This window comes from Streptopelia decaocto, assembly GCF_964273445.1.
Source record: "Streptopelia decaocto genome assembly, chromosome: 26".
Lineage (NCBI taxonomy): Eukaryota > Metazoa > Chordata > Aves > Columbiformes > Columbidae > Streptopelia > Streptopelia decaocto.
The window spans coordinates 1,902,520-1,925,345 of NC_138681.1; the positions used below are offsets into that span (position 1 = coordinate 1,902,520).

The 22,826-nt window shown below is 53.5% G+C and overlaps 1 protein-coding gene and 1 long non-coding RNA gene across 3 annotated transcripts; one reads left to right on the plus strand and one right to left on the minus strand.

Annotated features, from left to right (window-relative positions):
* Window positions 1-2: 2 nt before the first annotated feature.
* Window positions 3-10,712, minus strand: LOC309450194. Of its 2 annotated transcripts, none has more exons than XR_014186054.1 (3): window positions 10,522-10,712; window positions 5,540-5,892; window positions 3-2,794 (listed from the first exon to the last, which is right to left on the minus strand). It is a non-coding gene; the product is annotated as an uncharacterized lncRNA (long non-coding RNA). The 2 variants fall into 2 exon arrangements; XR_014186055.1 differs by lacking the exon at window positions 10,522-10,712 and adding an exon at window positions 9,055-9,136.
* On the plus strand, window positions 9,010-22,682 carry LOC309450192 (myosin-7; the record flags this gene model as incomplete). Its single annotated transcript, XM_082072910.1, has 39 exons — window positions 9,010-9,210; window positions 9,599-9,742; window positions 9,972-10,128; window positions 10,258-10,285; window positions 10,546-10,657; window positions 11,048-11,140; window positions 11,250-11,313; window positions 11,608-11,706; window positions 11,788-11,891; window positions 11,959-12,097; window positions 12,184-12,302; window positions 12,411-12,560; window positions 12,963-13,133; window positions 13,274-13,583; window positions 13,665-13,732; window positions 13,867-13,954; window positions 14,081-14,198; window positions 14,285-14,408; window positions 14,648-14,784; window positions 14,867-14,993; window positions 15,105-15,233; window positions 15,327-15,569; window positions 15,989-16,165; window positions 16,267-16,412; window positions 16,523-16,613; window positions 17,406-17,795; window positions 17,882-18,008; window positions 18,112-18,230; window positions 18,592-18,788; window positions 19,084-19,267; window positions 19,509-19,674; window positions 19,756-19,880; window positions 19,963-20,271; window positions 20,406-20,609; window positions 20,819-20,944; window positions 21,046-21,321; window positions 21,837-21,932; window positions 22,180-22,314; window positions 22,408-22,682. 39 exons carry the CDS (start codon window positions 9,010-9,012, stop codon window positions 22,426-22,428), a joined length of 5,814 nt encoding a protein of 1,937 aa, XP_081929036.1. The 3' UTR covers window positions 22,429-22,682.
* Window positions 22,683-22,826: the final 144 nt, after the last annotated feature.

A 22,826-nucleotide genomic window follows, 5' to 3' on the forward strand; every position in this document is an offset into this window, starting at 1 on the left:
TTTATTAAGTATGGTGTTTTATTAAGGAAAATACGGTATTTTATTAAGTACGGTATTTTATTAAGGAAAATAGCACAAAATACCTATAAATGGTGGAATTTCCCCATTTCAAAACATTTCCCTTCAGCAGCAAACGGGGCCCAAGCGCTCGGTCCCTCGTCACCGCGCTAACGGGGTCCGTGACGGCGCTGCCACCGCAAAGCGATGGTTTATTAACAATAAATCCCCTGGCACGGCGGAAAACAACCTGAGAAAGGCGAGATTAAGGAAATAATCCGATTTGGCACCAAGAATCACCCCGGGGTGTTGGGAGGTGACAGGAAGAGGGACAAACCGTGGGTGACAAAAGCCCTGAGGCGGCAAAGCCCAAACTCCCGTGGGAGGTGATTTACCCGACCAAAAATCTGCTGGTCTTGGCTTAAAAAACCCCCTCGAAGAGCTGGGCGAGCAGAGGGTGGAACTGAGTTTAAATTCTTCCTAAGCGCGGGGCGGAGATCAAAATTCTCCTCGGTTTTGTTAAGACCCCGTGCGCAAATATGTCCAAAAATAACCCCCGTGTGATTCCCCGCACAACAATCAGCTTTATTTCTTTCAACTGCTCCAAAATCGGGGTGTTTTGGAGAAAAAGAGCAACACCGGACAACAAACTCGGGATGGGATTCCCAGTTTTCTTTAGTCCGGTGGCTGAAATACCCGAGTATTCCACCAAAACGGGGCTGATCCCAAGGTGAAGATTTGCATGGTGGAAAACACACGCGGTAAAACCCATCATTCAACAAACAGTTGTGAGAAGAACAAAAAGCCGCTCTGGAAAATTCCCTTAGTCCCGGCCGCTAAGCCCTGAATCAGCTTTAGGCGCAGCAAGCGCTGCAAATAAGGGAACAAACAGGTTTTAAATCTGCACGTATGTGGGTTCGCTCGGCGAGAATCTGTCCGAGAAAGGCACCGCGTGAGCTACCGAAGGCGGCTCCACCTCAACAGTTCTCCCTTTGTTTTTTTTCGGTTAAAACCGGGTTATAAACCAGGAATTATTTGTAGTAATATGGCAAATAATTCAGGAGGATGAATGGCTTTCGCAAATGGCTTTTCGCTGCAAAACAGACACAACCCGCGTCGTAACGTTGGATGCTCCGCTTCCTAATCCTCTTCTTCCGCACCGACGTTAATCCAAATAACGGAGCATCCCATGTATCGAGGCACCCCGAGGTTAGTTTAACAGGGTCCAAACCAACTTTTACAGGGTTTTAGCACTCCAAAAGTGACTTGAATACGGGTTCGGATATCAGTTGAGGAAGGGGCAGCAACTAATACAACAGGAGGTCCACAGTGTGCATGCATGTGGCATCACCAAAACAATACCAGAGCCGCTCCGGAGTCCGGGAAGGGTCCACACTTGCCACCCAGTGTGGGGTTATTTTAAAGGGATACATGTATTCATATTGAGTATGGAAAGTACAACCCTGCGAGGGTAAGTTTATAATACACTTGCAATCCTGCGAGGAGAAATACACGTGCAAATGTGCATGGAATATTACACGTGCTTATGTGGAAGCACGAGAGGAAAATACACCTGCGATTCTGCGAGGATTAATTTATACACGTGCTCATATTGAGCACAGAAAGTACGTGTGCAAATGTGAACAGAAAGTATAAATACACGTGCAAATGTGCACAGAAAGTTACACGTGCTTATGTGGAAGCATGGGGGGAAATACACTCGCGATTGTGCAAGGATTAATTTATACATGTGTTCATATTGAGCACAGAAAGTACACGTGCAAATGTGAATGGATATTGAGCACAGAAAATACGCGTGCAAATGTGAATGGATATTGAGCACAGAAAGTACGCGTGCAAATGTGCACGGATATTGAGCACAGAAAGTACGTGTGCAAATGTGAACAGAAAGTATAAATACACGTGCAAATGTGCACAGAAAGTTACACGTGCTTATGTGGAAGCACGGGAGGAAAATACACCCTCGATTGTGCAAGGATTAATTTATACACGTGTTCATATTGAGCACAGAAAGTACACGTGCAAATGTGAATGGATATTGAGCACAGAAAATACGCGTGCAAATGTGAATGGATATTGAGCACAGAAAGTACGTGTGCAAATGTGAATGGATATTGAGCACGGAAAGTACGTGTGCAAATGTGAATGGATATTGAGCACGGAAAGTACGTGTGCAAATGTGAACAGAAAGTATAAATACACGTGCAAATGTGCACAGAAAGTTACACGTGCTTGTGTGGAAGCACGGGAGGAAAATACACCCGTGATTCTGCGAGGATTAATTTACACACGTGTTCGTATTGAGCATGGAAAGTACGCGTGCAAATGTGAATGGATATTGAGCACAGAAAGTACGCGTGCAAATGTGAACGGAAAGTATAAATACACGTGCAAATGTGCACGAGTTGGGGGGGAAGGGTGTATTTAAGCTGGTATTAATGTGAAGTTTAACTCGGTTTTACCTTGCTAAAGGTAATGGGTTGTGGTTTTTTACCCCCTGAGTAAGACAAAGGAATAGTCTATGGCTGCCTGTGTTCCTCCTCCTGCAGCATTCAATGAAGGCGTTTGGTTTTAACGCAAAAAGCAAAATATTAAAGCACGGCGGCATTTCTGGAGTTAATTTTACAATTCCAGGTCCTCGTTACCTTGGGAAATAAAGCGCCAAAAAGACAAAAAGTCAGCGTTTCCTCCTCTCTTCCTTGAATAGAAAGCGAAGCGGCGAAGCTCAAGCGCTCGGAGTTTGAGGCTCCTGGGACGTCTGGTCGTGCGAAACAATCTGGAAACACAATAAGTTTTAGTGAGGGGAAGAAAATAAAATCCTCTAAAGCTCCGGAAACGGAGTTTTCTAGAGTAAAACCAGCAGGTTTTGTGTAAATCAAGAAGTCCTAGGACACAAATACCCATCAAATTAAACGCGGTTATTTGTGTGAAAGGGTTAGAGAAACTTTAACAGGTTTCTAAATCTGAAGTTAAAGGTCAAACGTTACATGGTACAAATATAGCATAAAATTATTATTATTATTATTATTATTAATAATAATAATAATAATAATAATAATTCACTGCTCTCCAACAGCTCATTCCCCAACTTACACTGGGACCTCATAATTGACTCATAAGAGCAAACAAGTCCTTCCTCAGATGGGAAAGTCTCCAATGTTACTCCACAGGGCAAAGGTTTTAATGCGAGTCAGATAAACTTTTGCTCAAATTGGTGACAAATATCACATTATTTTAACGGCCTGGTCCTTTCTTACCCCCTCTCAGGGTCAGGAACAGAAAGACCCCGCTTACCGCACCGGGGTATTGATTCGAATGAGATAAACAAGCCCTCTCAGTCTCAAAAAACAATGTTTCTTCCTCCAATTGACCGTAGTAATTCCTATTCAAAGGCCGGCTTAATAAGAATGGAACAGGAAATTAACTTAACGGGCGCAAACTCAGTGAATAAAACCCACAATTCCTCTTAAAAACAACAAAAGCAGATCCTGTACCACGTTGCCAGCCAGATAACTAAATTATAAGCGCACAAAGGGAAGTTCACCTCAAGTTCCCTTATTTTAACCCTTGCGACCTGTTTTCTCTCGCTCGCCGGCTCCTGATTTTGTAATTAAATGACTTATTTTCCTCTCAAAGGGCTGAAAAATCCCACCAGCCCGGTGACTGTTTGTCACCAGGTTGCCATTTAATTCTCATTTCAACGCTTTCTCAATAACGGAAGACATAGGGAATTTAACAGATGAGTAATTATTAGTACTAAGAGTTGAATAAGAGATATTTTATAGGAATGAAGGCGCAGATGCTGATGGGAAATAGGAAAATTTAAATAAAATCCTCCAACGTGGCACGGAACAGGAGACACCGGCCGGTTTTGCACTGACTGGCTATTGAAGCATAACGGGGGAAAACCCGGGTATTTCAGCCCAGCCGCACGTGGACAATAATCCAAAAAAGGCGATTACATCGCAGGATGGAGGAGGAGAGGGGGATTTACAAAGCCGGGGCCTGGAGCCATGCCCGAGGTTTAAGCCCCTCTGAGTGCCTCAGGGGTCAGTTCTGCGGCCTATATTATTCGATATATTCATCAATGATTTGGATGAGGGAACAGAGTGACTGTCAGCGAGTTTGCTGGTGACACCAAGCTGGGAGGAGTGGGTGACACTGGAAGCTGTGCTGCCATCAGAGACCTGGACAGGCTGGAGACCTGGGGGGGAGAAATGTAATGAAATAGAACAAGGGCAGGTGTAGAGTCTTGAATGTGGGCAGAACAAGCCCAGGTTCCAGTGTAAGTTGGGAATGAGCTGCTGGAGCAGTGAAAAGGGAGCTGGGGGTCCTGGGGACAGCAGGGGGACCATGAGCCAGCACTGGGTCCTTGTGGCCAGGAAGCCAATGGGACCTGGGGGGGTTAGAAGGGGGTGGTCAGTAGGTCAGAGAGGTTCTCCTGCCCCTCTGCTCTGCCCTTGAATAAAGGGTTTAGTTCAGACACTATAAGGATACACTTGAGAAACATGTATTTTATATATATGTGTATATATATATATGCATATATGCAGCCATAGCACCCTGAGAACGCCCCATCTCGTCTGATGTGGGAAGCTAAGCAGGGTCGGGCCTGGTCAGTGCTTGGATGGGAGACCAGCTGGGGCCAGAGAGGTTCTCCTGCCCCTCTGCTCTGCCCTGGGGAGACCACACCTGGAATCTTGTGTCCAGTTGTGGCCCCTCAGCTCCAGCAGGACAGGGAACTGCTGCAGAGAGTCCAGCGCAGCCACCAAGATGCTGGAGGGAGTGGAGCATCTCCCGTGGGAGGAAAGGCTGAGGGAGCTGGGGCTCTGGAGCTGGACAAGAGGAGCCTGAGGGGGGACTCATTGCTGGGGATCAAGATGGCAAGGGGCAGTGTCAGGAGGATGGAGCCAGGCTCTGCTGGTGACAACCAGGGACAGGACAAGGGGCAATGGGTGCAAACTGCAACACAGGAGGTTCCGCTGGAAGATGAGTCTTTTGGTGCGGGGAAAAAGAGCAGGTAATTCGCTACATTACATGTGAGTTTGCTTTGTTCTTTTCCAGGTGCAGGAGCTGTGTGTTTTGCTCTATATAAATGTCGAGTAAGGGAAACTGCAGGTCTGTTGTGTACATAGTTTACTCCATCCTTCCGTCCCACGTGTCAGAGGGAAATAATTACGTTGCTCATTGTTCCGCGAGCCTGATTTTGATGGGGAAAACACTGCCAAATTGAGGCTGAGCGTGAATTCTTTGCGTGCAGCTCCAGTTTTCATAATAACCCTTAAAGTGAATTTCCTCTCTTTGGGGAAAATCCGCTGGCTCATGGTCCCCCTGCTGTCCCCAGGACCCCCAGCTCCCTTTTCACTGCTCCAACAGCTCATTCCCAACTTACACTGGAACCTGGGCTTGTTCTGCCCACATTCAAGACTCTACACTTGCCCTTGTTCTATTTCATATATTCAATATATTGAACAATACCGGCCCCAGCACCGACCCCTGAGGCACCGCACTGGATACAGACCTTGTATTACTTGTACCAGCTCCAAATCCGCTCCGTTACCTTCCACAGCGCAAATATCCGGGGGCAGGAAGCAGCAGTTGGGTGTGTTTGGCTGTATTTCGTTTCTCTTCTACTAAATGACCATCTGCCCTCTGCTGGAAGAGGCCTGAGGAGCTTTGTGCGGAGATTTTCCCACTCAAAACCGCATTTGCCGAAGAGATGAGGAGAGATGGAGATGATGGAGATGGAGATGGATGATGGAGAATTCTTGAGATGGAGAATTAACAGGTCACGGTGTTGGTGGTGGATTGATGAGCATCAGTGGTCCTGCGTCGCTTCATAGGAAAGACAACGGGGTCACGGAGACGGTGCTTCTGCAAAAAGCAACGAAATGAACAAAAATACCCCAAAATCCGAACAAAAAACCCCAAAATCCAAACAAAAAAACCCTCAAAAATCAAACAAAAAAAACCCCAAAATCCAAACAAAAAACTCCCCCAAATCCAACCCAAAATAATGAAGCAAAAGCCTTTGGAACCCCGCGGGGCCTTGTTGGGCCCTTGGTTGAGTCCTGTTGGGTGGGATATGGAAACTGGGGGAGAATTAGGGAAAATTGGGGTGAAAATGGATGTAAAACTATCGAAAATTAGTAAAAACTGGGGAATAAGGGGAAAAGCAGAGGAAATGTGGGGGAAATTGAGAATTATCAGAGAAATCGGGGGAAAATTTGGTGGGGGAAGTAGGTGAAATGCAGGGGGAAATTAGGTGGTGTTGAGGGGAAATGAGCAACATTTGGTGAAATAAGAAAACAGGCAATTTGGGGAAAATTAGGAAGGATTACAGGAGAAATTAGGGGAAAATTAGGGAGGATTAAGGGGAAAATCAGGGAGAATTTGGGGAATCGGGTGAAAACAGGAAATTTGAGTGGGGGGAGAGAATTGGGGGAGAAATAAGAAAATTCAGGGGGAAAATGGGGGAAATTAGAGGAAATTACGGTAAAATCAGGGGAAAGAGGAAATTTGGGGAAGTACGGGGGAAACAGGAAATGGGGGGGATTGGAGGAGAAATTTGGGGGGAAAAGGGGGAAATTCAGGTGATGTGGGGGAAACTGGGGGTAAATCAGGAGAAAACCGGTGAAATTTGGGGGGAAATTTGTGGAAATCAGTGGAAAATTGAGGAAAATTGGGGAAAAAACAGGAAAAATGGGGGGATATTGGGAAAATTTGGGAAAATTCAAGTGCCTGTGTCCCCGGGGTGGGGGATGGAGGGGTTCCCGGACGCCTGGGTCCCCTCGGCTATTCTTAGGTGGGTTATGGGGCGGGGGATCTATAGGGCCAGCCCCATATATGGCCATAGGATGAAGGTGCCCCACTGACATCATGAGCTGATCGGGTGTCCGGGGGTCCCAAAAATATCCTATTGTGGGGGGAGGCAGGGGGGGGAACAAAGGGCTGGGGGGAGGGGCGGACGCCTGGGTTCGCTTTGAAGCGGGGGGAGGGTTCCCACCTGTCCTTTGTCTGTCTGTCTGTCCCCCACCCCAGGGGGACCCAGGCGTCCGGGCGTGCCTTTTGTCTTGCCTCATCTAACCCATTATAAACGGGGTGGGGGGGCTAAAGGGGGCCCCTATAGGGCTGTTAGTGGGATTCTATGGGGCTTGGAGGGTCCTATGGGGCTGTGAGGAGCTACAGAGGTCCTATAGAAGCACATATAGTTCTATGGGGCTGGGTGTGGGTCCTAAGGGGCAGGGGGCTGGGAGTGAGTCCTATGGGACTGGGACCTATGGAACTGGCGACCACCCTATAGATCCATAGGGGATCACTAGGACTCCATGGGGCTGGAGGAGTCCTATAGGACTATGGGGCAGGGGGGGTCTGATGGGGCAGGGGGGGTCTGATGGGGCTGGGGGGGGCCGTAGATCCATAGGGGTCACCGTGTCCCCATGGGGTGGCCTTGAGGTGGCACGTCCATCCCCTTCATGGTGACGCAGGTCGGGGGGAGGCGGATATAACAGGGGTGCCCCGGCCAGCGCCCGCAGACCCACGGGCAGGTGGGGCAGGGGGGCACTGGGAGGGACTGGGAGGGTCTTATGGGGAAACTGGGAAGGTCTATAGGGAGACTGGGAGGCACTGGGAGGGTCTATGGGGAACTGGGAGGGACTGGGAGGATCTATAAGGAAACTGGGAGGCACTGGGAGGGGTCTATGGGGAACTGGGAGGGACTGGAATGGAACTGGGAGGGGTCTATAGGGAAACTGGGAGGGACTGGGAGAGTCAATGGCGGAACCGGGAGGGACTGGAAGGGTCTGTGGGGAAAACAGGAGGGACTGAGAGGGTCTACAGGGAAACTGGGAGGGACTGGGAGAGACTGGAAGGCTCTGTGGGAAATTGGGAGTGACTGGGAGGATCCATAAGGAAACTGGGAGGCACTGGGAGGGGTCTATGGGGAACTGGGTGGGACTGGAGTGGGACTGGGAGGGGTCTATAGGGAAACTGGGAGGGACTGGGAGAGTCTATGGGCGAACTGGAAGGGATGGATGGGACCAGCAGGGACTGAGGGTGTCTATAGGGGAATGGGGAAGGACTGGGATGAGACTGGGAGGGTCTGTGGGGGAACTGGAAGGGACTGGGTTGTGCTGGGGCAGGGGAGGGCACTGGAGAAATCCTGGGGGATACTGGGACATACTGGGTGGAACAAAGGAGGTACTGGGGAAGTACTGGTGGAGCTGTGGGAGGATGCTGGGGCATACTGGGGGGGTTGTTCTGTTCCGGACCAGGACAAGAGACCCCGAGTCAGCACTGTCCCCCCGCCGAGACCACAGAGAGAGGTGGGGCTGGGAACTGGAAGCACCGGGAGGGAACTGGGAGGGACTGGGGGGTGTGAAAGGGGACGGAGGGAGTGGGATGAGACTGGGATGGTCTGTGGGGGAACTGAGCTCAACTGTGGGGAGACTGGGAACACTGGGGAGGAACTGAGAGTCCCAGGGAGGGATTTGGGATGGAGACAGGGCCAACTGGGAGGAACTGGGAGCACTGGGAAGGAACCAGACATGGTGGGACCATCAAGAAGGGACTTGGGATGGGGCCAACTGGGAAGACTGGAAGCACTGAGAAGGAATGGGGAGCACTTGAGAGGAACTGGGACCACCAAGGATGGACTTGGATGGGGGTGGGTCAACCAGCAGGAACTGGGAGCATCTTGGAGGAACTGGGAGCACTGGGGAAGAACAGATGATGCGACCACCAAGAAGGGACTTGGGATGGGGCAAACTGGGAGCACTGGGGAGGAACTGGGAGCACTGGGGAGGAATGTGGACCACCAGGAGGAATGGGGATGGGGTTGGGACCACCAAGGACTTGGGGTGGGGTAACCAGGAGGTCTGAGAGCACCCTGAAGGAACTGGAGATGGTGGAACCACCAAGGAGGGACTTGGGATGGGGCCAAGAGGGAGGAACTGGGAAGGTCTGAGTCCCACTGCCCCAACCAGTGCCACCATGCCCGACGTGGAAATGGCCGAATTTGGGGAGGCCGCTCCCTACCTCCGCAAATCGGAGAAGGAGCGTGTGGCCGCCCAGACCCGCCCCTTCGACCTGAAGAAGGATATCTTCGTCCCTGACGAGAAGGAGGAGTTTGTCAAGGCCACCATCATCAGCCGTGAGGGCACCAAGGTCACCGCCCAGACAGAGCACGGCAAGGTGGGTGGGGCCTGGCCATGACCACAACATCTGGACCCCAAAATAACGTCACCATCACACACAAGACACCTAGAACCTGTCCCAGCTTCTCTAGGACACAGGAAACATCTAGAACTTATCCCACCTTCTCCAGCACCCATTTGACACCCAGACCCCATCCCACCTTCTCCATCACCCATTTGACACCCAAACCCCATCCCACCTTTTCCAGCACCCAAGGGACACCCAGACCCCAAACAATCTTCTCTATCACTTGAGGGACATCTAGACCTTCTTCATCACCCAAGGGACACCCAGACCCCCAGCTCCCAGCCCTACTGAAAGGGACAACTGGGGCAAATCCTTGCCCTACCCCCCTACCCCATGGTATCCTCCTCACTTTGAGCAGACGGTGACAGTCAAGGAGGACCAGATCATGCAGCAGAACCCCCCGAAGTTTGACAAGATTGAGGACATGGCCATGCTGACCTTCCTCCATGAGCCCGCTGTCCTCTACAACCTCAAGGAGCGCTATGCCTCTTGGATGATCTACGTGAGTTCTATAGGAGCCTGTGAGGTTCTCCAGACCCCACATGGAACTGTGACAAGCCTTGTCCAGACCCCTTGGGCCACCCAGAACCAGAACATCCCTTCTCCAAAACTCTTGGGCCACCCAGAACCAAGATGCCCCAACTCCAGACCCCTTGGGCCACCCACACCTGGGCTGTCCCCACCTAATGGAGTAGAACCTCATGGTTCTGACCCATCTGCCCCTTCTCTAGACCTACTCAGGGCTCTTCTGTGTGACTGTCAACCCCTACAAGTGGTTGCCTGTCTACAACTCTGAGGTGGTGGCTGCCTACCGTGGCAAGAAGCGGAGCGAAGCTCCACCCCACATCTTCTCCATCTCAGACAATGCCTACCAGAACATGCTGACAGGTAGGAACATCCCACAGGCGTGGGTTGGGGGGCAGGAGATGATGTGGGGCGGGAGATGTGGGGCAGGAAATGGGGAGATGAGCCAAGGTGACCTTCAGATCCTCATGCTTGTCCTCCTTACCCCACCAGATCGGGAGAACCAGTCCATCCTCATCACGTGAGTGACCTTCACATCCCTAAAGGTCATCTTAGCCCTGCCCACACCTAAGCCCCTCCCACCCGGTACATAGCCACACCCCTTTTCCCCTGGAGACTCACCCACCAGCATAGCCAACCTGTTCTCACCACCTGGACTTGCCTGTGGAGGTCCATAGTTCATCTACTACAAGCCCCACCCCTTCCCAGTGAGGCCCCACCCCCCAGAACTATAGCCCCGTCCCCCAGCACCCAGACCTCGCTCTCATTGGCTTCCCTCAGCGGAGAATCCGGGGCGGGGAAGACGGTGAACACCAAGAGGGTCATCCAGTACTTCGCTGTCATCGCTGCCATCGGCGACCGCGGCAAGAAGGAGACGGGGTCCCCAGGCAAGGTCAGGGCACTGGGGGGACAACATAGGGTGTGGCCACTGCTCGTCCACCTGCCTGTCCAACCATGCAACCAACCACACACCCAACCATCCAACCAACCACGCAACCAACCACCAAACCATCCAACCACCCAACCATCCAACCAACCACGCGACCAACCACCCAACCATCCAAACACCCAACCACCCAAACATCCAACCACCCAACCACCCAATCAACCACCACGCCATCCAACCAACCACACAACCAGCCACCCATGGCATCAGCCCACCTCTCCATCCACCAACCCAAGCCCCCATGGAGACCTTCATGGATCTCTGTGGCCACCACATCCTCCCTTCCCCCTCCAGCCCCCACCATGACCCTCCTTCCTCATTATCCCACCCCTCCAGGGCACCCTGGAGGACCAGATCATCCAGGCCAACCCCGCCTTGGAGGCCTTTGGCAATGCCAAGACTGTCCGCAACGACAACTCCTCCCGATTTGTGAGTGAAGGGGGTGTGGCCTATGGGGCCAGGTCTGTGGGGCAGGGTCTAAGGGGTGGTGTCTGCTGGGGGGAGGTGGCCACCTTCACTTCAAGACACTGCTCTCCAGGGGAAGTTCATCCGGATCCATTTTGGGGCCACTGGAAAGTTGGCATCAGCTGACATCGAGACCTGTAAGTGGACTGAGGGTCCATCAGAAGATGTATCATCTTCCATCTGTCCATCCCTCCACCCATCTCTCAGTGTCTCCATCTTCTCATCCATGTCCTCATCCATCCAGCCATCCCTCCATCTCCATCTCCTCATCCCACCATCTCCTCATCTCTCCATCCCTCCATTTCCATCTCTTCATGTATCTGACCCTCCATTTCCTAATCCTCAGTGTCTTCATATCTCCATCCATGTCTTCATCTCACCCTCCATCTCCTTGTCCCAACCTCTACCCACCTTCTCTCCACCCCTCCCAGACCTCCTCGAGAAGTCCCGTGTCATCTTCCAGCTCAAGGCTGAGAGAAACTACCACATCTACTACCAGATCCTCTCCAATAAGAAGCCAGAGCTGCTGGGTGAGCCATGCCTCCACCCCACCCATGGACACCTGCCCCTCCCCTGCACCTCCCTGCCCCAACCTCATCTTCTCCTCACAGACATGATGCTGGTGACCAACAACCCCTACGACTACGCCTTCATCTCCCAAGGAGAGACTACAGTACCATCCATCGATGATGGAGAAGAGCTCCTGGCCACAGACGTGAGTTGGGGGCTATGGGGCTTGGGCTGCCTGGAGGACACCTTGACCCATATTTTTGCCCCCCCAGAGTGCTTTTGATGTCCTGGGCTTCACCCAAGAGGAGAAGAACTCCATTTACAAGCTTACGGGTGCCATCATGCACTTTGGCAACATGAAGTTCAAGCAGAAGCAACGGGAAGAGCAGGCAGAGCCAGATGGCACCGAAGGTGGGGTCCAACCAAGGTCGAGGGGGTGGGAATTGGGGTGAACCTCATGGTCCTCCAGTTTCAAGCCTTCTCCTCTGCATCCTCAGAGGCGGACAAGTCAGCTTACCTGATGGGGCTGAACTCAGCCGATCTTCTCAAGGGATTGTGCCACCCGCGGGTCAAGGTGGGCAATGAGTACGTCACCAAGGGGCAGAATGTCCAGCAGGTGAGGAGGATGTCCCCAAAAACTCCTGGTTTTGGGGTGGCATGGTGGCATCCCTAGCAAGGAGGACATCAAGACCCCCATCTCACCAGTGGGACATCCCTTTTCCAGGTGATTTATGCCGTCGGGGCCTTGGCTAAGGCCGTCTATGAGAAGATGTTCAACTGGATGGTGACCAGAATCAACAACTCACTGGAGACCAAGCAGCCGCGTCAGTACTTCATTGGCGTCTTGGACATCGCTGGCTTCGAGATCTTTGACGTGAGGCCTGGTTGACCATGTTGCATTGACCCTGCTGCGTGTTAAGTTGACCCCATTGATCCCACTGGGCATTGGGCTGACCACAGTTGGTCTCAGGTTTACCCCACTGATCCCATTGGGCATTGAGTTGACCCCATGGATGTTGAGTTGGCTTGTTGAGCTCACTGGGTGTTATGTTGACCCTGTTGAGTCTCAGTTTGACCCCTTGATCCCATTGGGCATTACATTGACCCCTCTGGGTGTTGAGTTGACCCAGTTGATCACATTTGGCATAATATGGACCATATTGAATGTTCAGTTGACCCTGTTGGGTGTTGAATTGACCCCATTGATCCCATTGGCTGTTCTGTTGACCTCATTGGGTGTTACCTTGACCCCATGGTCCATTGTCTCCCTCCCCAGTTCAACAGCTTCGAGCAGCTCTGCATCAACTTCACCAACGAGAAGCTGCAGCAGTTCTTCAACCACCACATGTTCGTGCTGGAGCAGGAGGAGTACAAGAAGGAGGGCATCGAGTGGGAGTTCATCGACTTTGGCATGGACCTCCAGGCCTGCATTGACCTAATTGAGAAGGTACCACCTCCCCTAGGGCCTCCTGGGGACTGAGGGGCCTCCTGGAGTAGGATGCTCCCAGTTGGAGCTTCCCAGAGGCCCCAAAGGCAGCCAGTTGGGTTATGCTTGGCATCCATCCAATGAGGTCTTCTCCTCCCCAGCCCATGGGGATCATGTCCATCCTGGAAGAGGAGTGCATGTTCCCCAAGGCCACAGACATGACCTTCAAGGCCAAGCTCTTTGATAATCACTTGGGCAAGTCGGCCAACTTTGGGAAGCCACGAAACATCAAAGGAAAACCAGAAGCCCACTTTGCCGTCATCCACTATGCTGGCACGGTGGACTACAACATCATCGGGTGGCTGCAGAAGAACAAGGACCCCCTCAACGAGACGGTGGTGGGGCTCTACCAGAAATCAGCCCTCAAGCTCTTGGCCAACCTCTTCGCCAACTATGCCGGGGCTGATGCACGTAAGGGGTCACCTCCTTCCTGAGCATCTGAAGTTGTCCCCACTCCATCCTTGACCTGTCTCATCCTTTCTTCTTTGACAGCCATGGAGAAGGGGAAAGGGTCCAAGAAGAAAGGTTCCTCCTTCCAGACAGTCTCTGCTCTGCACCGGGTGAGGGTTCAGGGGTGAATGGTGGACCCCAGGTTGTGGAGGGGATGGACAACATGTCCCAGGGCAGGTGGTAACCCTCAATGGGGCAGGTTGGAGTCTTCATTCCCTCCATCATCTCCCCCTCCATCCTCCAGGAGAACCTCAACAAGCTGATGACCAACCTGCGGTCCACCCACCCCCACTTTGTCCGCTGTATCATCCCCAATGAGACCAAGTCTCCTGGTGAGCCAATAGCCAGGGGTTAATCCAAGGGGGTAGGGCCAAACCCTGGTCCCTGGCCAACCGTAGTGGTGGAGGCCAGCACTCTGGAGCAGGCTGTGACTCACCAGCCCACTTTCCACACCCCAGGTGTGATGGACAATCCCTTGGTGATGCACCAGCTCCGCTGCAACGGGGTGCTGGAGGGAATTCGCATCTGCCGCAAGGGCTTCCCCAACCGCATCCTCTATGGGGACTTCCGCCAGCGGTAGGGACGGAGGAGAAGTTGTGGGGAGTGGGTGGACAGCCCCACCAGGGCTGATTTTGGGGTGTCCTGTCCTCTCTGGCCACCAGGTACCGCATCCTGAACCCTGCAGCCATCCCTGAGGGGCAGTTCATCGACAGCCGCAAAGGCGCCGAGAAGCTCCTGGGGTCCCTTGACATTGACCACAACCAGTACAAGTTCGGGCACACCAAGGTGAGGCCACATGGTCTCTGTTCCTAGTGGTCCCACCATCGAGGAGGTCTTGTTGACCCCATGGTCCCACAATCCATGAGATCTGTGGACCTCATGGTCCCACCATCCACGAGGTCACATAGACCCCCATGGTCCCACCATCCACGTGCCCACCTGCCCATCTGAGCTCCCTCCATCCACCCCACCAACCCACCAAACCCCATCCCACCAGCAGCACTAACCTTCATCTCTCCTCAAAGGTCTTCTTCAAGGCTGGGCTGCTGGGGCTGCTGGAGGAGATGAGGGACGAGCGCCTGGCCCGGATCATGACCCGCTTGCAGGCCCAAGTCCGTGGATTCCTCTCCCGGCAGGAATTCAAGAAGATCTTGGAGCGTCGGTGGGTGGTGGGGTGGAGGCGGTAGTGGGTCCACATTGGGTGGAGGTCCCTGGTCACCCACATCCTGCTTTGCCCCACTCAGGGACTCACTGCTGGTGATTCAGTGGAACATCAGGGCCTTCATGGGGGTGAAGAACTGGCCTTGGATGAAGCTCTACTTCAAGATCAAGCCCTTGTTGAAGAGTGCTGAAACAGAGAAGGAGATGCAGGTGACAAAGAGCATGGGATGAAGGTTGGGTGGGGAGACAGAGAGATGGAGAGGTATGGGGGGAGGTGGAAGAAGAGGTGAGACATACAGAGGACCCCCATGCCTTCCCCAGACCATGAAGGAGGAGTTTGGGCGGCTGAAGGAGGCCCTGGAGAAGTCAGAGGCCCGGCGGAAGGAGCTGGAGGAGAAGATGGTCTCCATGCTGCAGGAGAAGAATGACCTTCAGCTCCAAGTGCAGGCCGTGAGTGACGGAGATGCCCTAGTTCTTCCTTCCTCCTTCCTGCACCCTCCCACCTATCTTCCTCCACCCTCCCACCTATCTTCCTCCTTCCAGGAGCAGGACAACCTTGCAGATGCCGAGGAGCGCTGCGACCAGCTGATCAAGAACAAGATCCAGCTGGAGGCCAAGGTGAAGGAGCTGACAGAGCGGCTGGAGGATGAGGAAGAGATGAATGCTGAGCTGACAGCCAAGAAGAGGAAGCTGGAGGATGAGTGCTCAGAGCTCAAGAAGGACATTGATGATCTGGAGTTGTCTTTGGCCAAGGTGGAGAAAGAGAAACATGCCACTGAGAACAAGGTGAGAGCAACGAGAGGCTTTAACCCCAAGCCAAGTGACTCAAGCCAGCATTAATAGGTTTTGAGAAGACCCATGGGAGGATGAGTTGGATTGAGAAGTCCCAAGGCTGGTTGTGTTGGGTTGCCAAGACCTGAGGTTGGTTGGGTTGTGGAGACCCAAGGCTGGTTGGCTTGAGTCAGGAAGACCCAAAGCTGATTCAACTGTGAAGACCCAAAACTGGGTGATTTAGTTCATGAAGACCCAAAACCAGTTGGGTTGGGTTGTCAAGAACCAAGGTTGGTTGGGTTGAGTCATCAAGACCAGAGGCTGGTTGGGTTCTCCTGTGTGTCCTGACTTAGGCCCAGCTCAACCAAGAGAAAGAAGAACCTCCTATCTCTTGTCCTACCTCTGGGACCAAGCTGATATTTCTCCTCCTGCAGGTCAAAAACCTCACAGAGGAGATGGCCGGGCTGGATGAGACCATTGTGAAGCTAACAAAGGAGAAGAAGACCCTGCAAGAAGCTCACCAGCAAGCACTGGATGATCTTCAGGCAGAGGAGGACAAGGTGAACACCTTGACGAAGGCCAAAGTCAAGCTGGAACAGCAAGTGGATGATGTGAGTCCCAACCCTCCCGTAGCCGGTCCCTTGGGGGACGAATGTCCTCCTGGGGTGGATGTTTTAGGGGGCTGATTGGGGACTGTCTGCCTTGCTTGCAGCTGGAGAGCTCGCTGGAACAGGAGAAGAAGATCCGGATGGACCTGGAGCGGGCCAAGAGGAAGCTGGAAGGTGACTTGAAGCTGGCTCAGGAGAACATAATGGACCTGGAGAATGACAAGCAGCAATTGGATGAGAGACTAAAAAAGTAAGGCCTCCCCCACCTCCTTCTCGCACCCTCTCCTCCCTTACCCATAATCGCCCTCTCCACCAAGAACTCAGGAGTGTGATGGGCTGATGATTCTCCTCCCCATCCAGGAAAGACTTTGAGCTCAACGCACTCAATGCCAGAATTGAGGATGAGCAAGCGATTGCAGCCCAGCTCCAGAAGAAGCTCAAAGAGCTTCAGGTGATGTGGGGTTCAACTTGTGGGTCAACCAGGAGGAGCTCATCTTCCCCTTTTCTTCTTCTTTTTTGAGAAGAACCTAGACCCACATCATACCCACCTGAGGTCTGGAGTTCATGGCATGTCCCCTTGATGTAGAACCTTCCTGTGATTTATCTCCTAGAAATGACTTATTGGCTTCCAGGCAGGTTATCTTTGGGGTGGAGTGAGCTGAACCAATGGGTGTACAGCACTCAAGGCTGGTGGGGTTGCTTGAGTTGGATCATTTTGACTCCTCAGAGAAGGTTTTATTGAGCTCTTTCATCCAAGCACCTCAAGGGCGGCTTGAATTGAATGTCCTCAAGGCTGATGGAGTTGAATATCCTCAAGGTAATTTGATAGAGTGGAGAACCTTCAGAGAAGGTCAAGTGGATCTGGAGAGCTCAGATCTTGACTAGGTTGAGGAAAGCTGGATGGGCTCAAGACTGGTTGACTTGAAGGTCTCCAGTTGGTTGGGTTGAGGTGAGTTGAATAGTCTCCAGCCAGTAGGGCTGACTTGAGTTGAAGAGTCTCCAATGAGTTATGCTGGGTTGAGGTGAAGACTCTGCAGTTGGTTTGGCTGACTTCGGTTGAGTTGAAAAGTCTACAGCTTGTTGGGTTGAGTTGAAGAGTCTCCAGCCTGTTGGGTTGACTTGAGCTGTGTTGAAGAATCTCCAGCTGGTTAGGCTGAGTTGAGCTGAAGAATCTCCAGCTGGTTGAATAGATGAGTAGGGTGGAGCCAAGGCAGATGATGACATCCCTGTCCCTGGACCACAGGCACGGATCGAGGAGCTGGAGGAGGAGCTGGAGGCAGAACGGACGGGCAGGGCCAAGGTGGAGAAGCTGCGCTCAGACCTGTCACGGGAGCTGGAGGAGATCAGTGAGCGGCTGGAGGAGGCAGGTGGAGCCACCTCGGTGCAAATCGAGCTCAACAAGAAGAGGGAGGCGGAGTTCCAGAAGATGCGGCGGGACCTGGAGGAGGCTACGCTGCAGCATGAGGCCACGGCAGCTGCGCTGCGCAAGAAGCACGCTGACAGCGTGGCTGAGCTCAGCGAGCAGCTCGACAACCTGCAGCGTGTCAAGCAGAAGCTGGAGAAGGAGAAGAGTGAGCTCAAGCTGGAGCTGGATGACGTCGGTTCCAACATGGAGCAGCTGATCAAGGCCAAGGTAGATAGTTTTCCAGCAATGATGGGACAACTCTTCCGTTCCTCTCCCCACATTCCTTTTCATCTTCCTGCCCTTCCTCTCTCCAGGCCAATCTGGAGAAGATGTGCCGTACCATGGAAGACCAGATGAATGAGCACCGGACCAAATCTGAGGAGGCTCAACGCATGGTCAACGATCTCACCACCCAACGGGCCAAGCTCCAGACAGAAAACGGTGAGGTCCTTGCTATTCCCCAAGCCAATCACCTGTCCTGTACCTGGTGGGGTGGCTTTGGGCATCTCTCCAGTGAGTGATTGTCCACCTTCCCACCCCACAGGTGAGCTGTCCAGGCAGCTGGAGGAGAAGGAAGCTTTCATCAACCAGCTGACACGAGGGAAACTCACCTACACCCAGCAGCTGGAGGACCTCAAGAGGCAGCTAGAAGAAGAGGCCAAGGTAGGACTGTGTTGGGGAGGTTGGTGGGGCAGAAGGTTGAGGGTGAAAGACACCCCCAAGGTCAAGGTTGACGTTGGTTGGGTACTGCAGGGTGCAGTGTGAGCCTGCCCTCACAATGTAGAGAAAACGAGTTGAGGGTCCTCAGGAAGTTTGGGGGTGTTGGTGAGTCTCAAGGTGGTTGGATTGAATTGGTTGGTAGCAAGGAGGTCAGTTCAGTTGGTCTGGGAGATGTTGGGTTGGTCTAAAGAAGGGCTGGTTGAATTGAGATGATGAAGACCAGCTCTTGTTGAGTTGGAGAACAGCAAGACAGCCCAAGTTGACATGGGCCCAATGGTCCCAACTTCTCCTCACCACCTCCCAGGCCAAGAATGCACTAGCCCACGCCCTCCAGTCAGCCCGGCATGACTGCGACCTGCTGCGGGAGCAGTACGAGGAGGAGACGGAGGCCAAGGCTGAGCTCCAGCGGTCACTCTCCAAAGCTAACTCCGAGGTGGCACAATGGAGGACCAAATATGAGACAGATGCCATCCAGCGCACCGAGGAGCTGGAGGAGGCCAAGTGAGTCTTCTCCTTATGGATGCTGAGGTTCTCCCATGGGCGGTGGGACCTGCTTGGTCTTGCCAGTCTCCACCTTCCCTCTTCCCTCAAGTAGCCACCATCCAGAACATTTGGCTTCCTCACACTTGGTAGATCTAGAGCTCAATTTGTGGACCTAGAACCTGTGTTGAGTAACTTAGACCATCCATGACCCTCATGAGTCCTACCACTGTCTTGCTCTCAAACACCTTGATTTTGGGGATCATGAACGGATGGCTGATGGGTCACATATGGGTTTCTCCCTTACTTCTGGTAGGAAGAAGCTGGCCCAGAGGTTGCAGGAAGCTGAGGAGGCAGTGGAGGCCGTCAATGCCAAGTGTTCCTCATTGGAGAAGACCAAGCACCGGCTGCAGAACGAGATTGAAGACCTCATGGCAGACCTGGAGCGGTCAAATGCAGCAGCCGCTGCCCTGGATAAGAAGCAGAGGAACTTTGACAAGGTTTGGGGGACAAAGGAAGGGTGGGAGGAGAAGGGTGGGAAGGGGGTGGAGAGGTGTGGGACCCACCAATTTTACCCACCAAAGACAGGCAGGAGAAGAGCCCAGAAGAAAGATGGACAACTGTCAAGGGCCACATTTCAGCAGAGCTTCAGCTCCCCACAAGGAGAATGCTGGGGAGAGGAAGAGGAGGGTAAAGACAGGGTGGCTCATGGTGACCAGAGTCTTGGTTCTGTCCCCATAGATCTTGTCTGAGTGGAAGCAGAAGTTTGAGGAGTCGCAGACAGAGCTGGAGGCATCCCAGAAGGAGGCCAGGTCCCTCAGCACTGAGCTCTTCAAGCTGAAGAACGCCTACGAGGAGTCGCTCGACCACCTGGAGACCCTCAAGAGGGAGAACAAGAACCTCCAAGGTGAGACCATGGTCCTCCCCTTGCCCATTTCCTTGTTCTCCACCACCTTCTGTGTGGTCTGATGGGATCTCACCTGGGTAGAGGAGATCTCGGACCTCACGGAGCAGCTGGGTGCCAGCCACAAGACCATCCATGAGCTGGAGAAGGTCCGGAAGCAGTTGGACGCTGAGAAGCTGGAGCTCCAAGCTGCTCTGGAGGAGGCTGAGGTGAGCCAAGCCACATCCTCATGTATCCCCATTTTCTCCTGGTCATCTCTGGTCCTCAACATCCTGTCTGTCCCCTGCCAAGGCCTCTCTGGAGCACGAGGAGGGGAAGATCTTGAGGGCCCAGTTAGAGTTCAACCAGGTCAAGGCAGACTATGAGCGCAAGCTGGCCGAGAAGGACGAGGAGATGGAGCAGGCCAAGCGCAACCACCTGCGGGTGGTGGACTCACTGCAGACCTCTCTGGATGCTGAGACCCGGAGCCGCAACGAGGCCCTGAGGCTGAAGAAGAAGATGGAGGGCGACCTCAATGAGATGGAGATCCAGCTCAGCCACGCCAACCGGGTGGCAGCTGAGGCCCAGAAGCAAGTCAAGATGTTGCAGGGCTGCCTCAAGGTACCCATGGGACAGCTGTCCCATTAGAAGTTGAGGGGTGGCTGGTCACAGCACTCCTCGGTGGCAGTTGGGTGGACATCTATCTCCTTCCCCACCATCCCCACTCATCGTCTTTCCCCCACACTGCCTTGTAGGACACCCAGTTGCAGTTGGATGACATGGTCCGGGTCAATGAGGACCTGAAGGAGAACATTGCCATTGTGGAGAGGAGGAATAACCTCCTGCAGTCAGAGCTGGAGGAGCTACGGGCGGTAGTGGAGCAGACCGAGAGGGCTCGCAAGTTGGCCGAACAGGAACTGATCGAGGCCAGCGAGAGAGTCCAGCTTCTCCACTCACAAGTGAGACCTCATGTTCCTCCAAGGGACACTCAAACCCTGGAGAAACCATGGGTGTGGTCATCTTCTGGGTGGAGTTACCAAGGATCTCCTCCATCTGGAGATCCTTGAAGTCTGCAGAAATGACAGGAGGGCTCTAAGTGCTGTGGGGCTTGAGAAGAATGGGGCAGCAGCCCCACAGCCACCTCTGAGATCCTCTCCTCCATCTCCAGAATACCAGCCTCATCAACCAGAAGAAGAAGATGGAGGTGGACATCTCTCAGCTGCAGACAGAGGTGGAAGACGCCATCCAGGAGTGCAGGAACGCCGAGGAGAAGGCCAAAAAGGCCATCACTGATGTGAGTGCTGTGGTGGGACTGATGTCTAGGACACCTTCCACCATAGAGTGATGGAGAACATGCCTTGCACCTTCTTCTCTGGTTGCTTCTCCCTGGGGCAGGCGGCCATGATGGCAGAGGAGCTGAAAAAGGAGCAGGACACCAGCGCCCACCTGGAACGGATGAAGAAGAACATGGAGCAGACCATCAAGGACCTGCAGCTGCGGTTGGACGAGGCCGAGCAGTTGGCCCTCAAGGGGGGCAAGAAGCAGCTGCAGAAGCTGGAGGCCCGTGTGAGGGAGCTGGAGAATGAGCTGGAGGCTGAGCAGAAGCGCAACGCTGAGAGTGTCAAGGGCCTCCGCAAGTCTGAGCGGCGCGTCAAGGAGCTCAGCTACCAGGTGGGGTGTGTGGGGTGGCCCGGAAGGTCACCTGATGGCCCTGTGGCCACAGGGACACAGCGTGATCTAGAACATGGTTGACCCAGTGGCCAGAGGGTCGTGGGTGAGCTAAACCACTCACAGCGTCCATGTCAGGCGCCATAGTGTGACCTAGAACATAGTTAACCCAATGGCCAGAAGGACATGGGTGACCTAGACCACCCACTGCCTCAATGTCCGATGCCGTAGCGTGACCTAGAATGCTCGTGTGCCACCCAGGCCACCTCCTGCTGTCCCAGCATCCACAGGGTCTTTGCATGATCCAGAACCTCACATGGGACATCAGCAGGCCAAGAAGCCATCTTCACCTTGGGGGAAACCCCACCTTCTGCCCCAAAACTGAGGTGACCTACAAATCTAGAGGGGTCCCAGTCCCCCAAGAACATCACTAATTGTCTCCTGGCCCTAACTGCTCTCACGGTGACCCAAAGCACAGATCGGTCTAGGTCTTGACCTACCCGTGTCTCACCTCACAGGCAGAGGAGGACCGCAAGAACCTAGTCAGGCTCCAGGACCTGGTGGACAAGCTCCAGCTGAAGGTCAAGGCCTACAAGCGGCAGGCAGAGGAGGCGGTGAGTGATGAGAGAAGCCGTGGCGCTGGACGGGCGGTCAGACGGATGAAAGAGAAGAAGGCTGAGTGGATGGTTGGATGGACAGAAGGTTGGATGGATGGTTGAGTAGATGGAAGGTTGCTTAGATGGTTAAGTGGATGGATGGATGATGGGTGGATAGATGGATGGACAGAAGGAAGGTGGGGTGGATAGTTGGGACAGCTGGACTGGGGACAGGGCCATTGACCCCCCGTCCCCCCACCCCCAGGAGGAACAGGCCAACACCAACCTGGCCAAGTTCCGCAAGGCTCAGCATGAACTGGATGAGGCGGAGGAACGTGCCGACATGGCTGAGTCGCAGGTCAACAAGCTGCGGGCCAAGAGTCGTGACATGGGGGCCAAGGTGAGACCTCCGCACCCCCTGGCTGCCCTATGGCTTCCCCCACGGCCACCCCATAACCGCTCCCTCACCCCCCATCTTCTCTTTCTCCACCAGAAGGGACTCAATGAGGAGTGAAGCTCCGGACCTTCAACCACCCCCTTGCCTTGGAACCCCAACTGCCCCACCCCAGCCCCCCTGTCGCTGCCCCCCAACCTCGGTGGGCCAATAAAAAGCCTCAAGCAGCAGCGGTTTGTGTGGCGCTATGGGGCTCTATGGAGATGTATGGGCAGAAGAGGGGATCTATGGGGCAAAGAAGGGAATCTATGGGGCAGACGGGAGACCTGTGGGGCAGAGGAGGGGATCTATGGCACAGATGAGGGTTCTGTGGTGCAAAGGAGGGGATCTATGGGGCAGAGCGGTGTCTATGAGTAGAGGGAGGATCTATGGGGCTCTATGGGCATGTATGGGCAGAAGAGGGGATCTATGGGGCCGAGAGGGACCCGTGGGATGCGCAGGAGATCTATGGCGCAGAG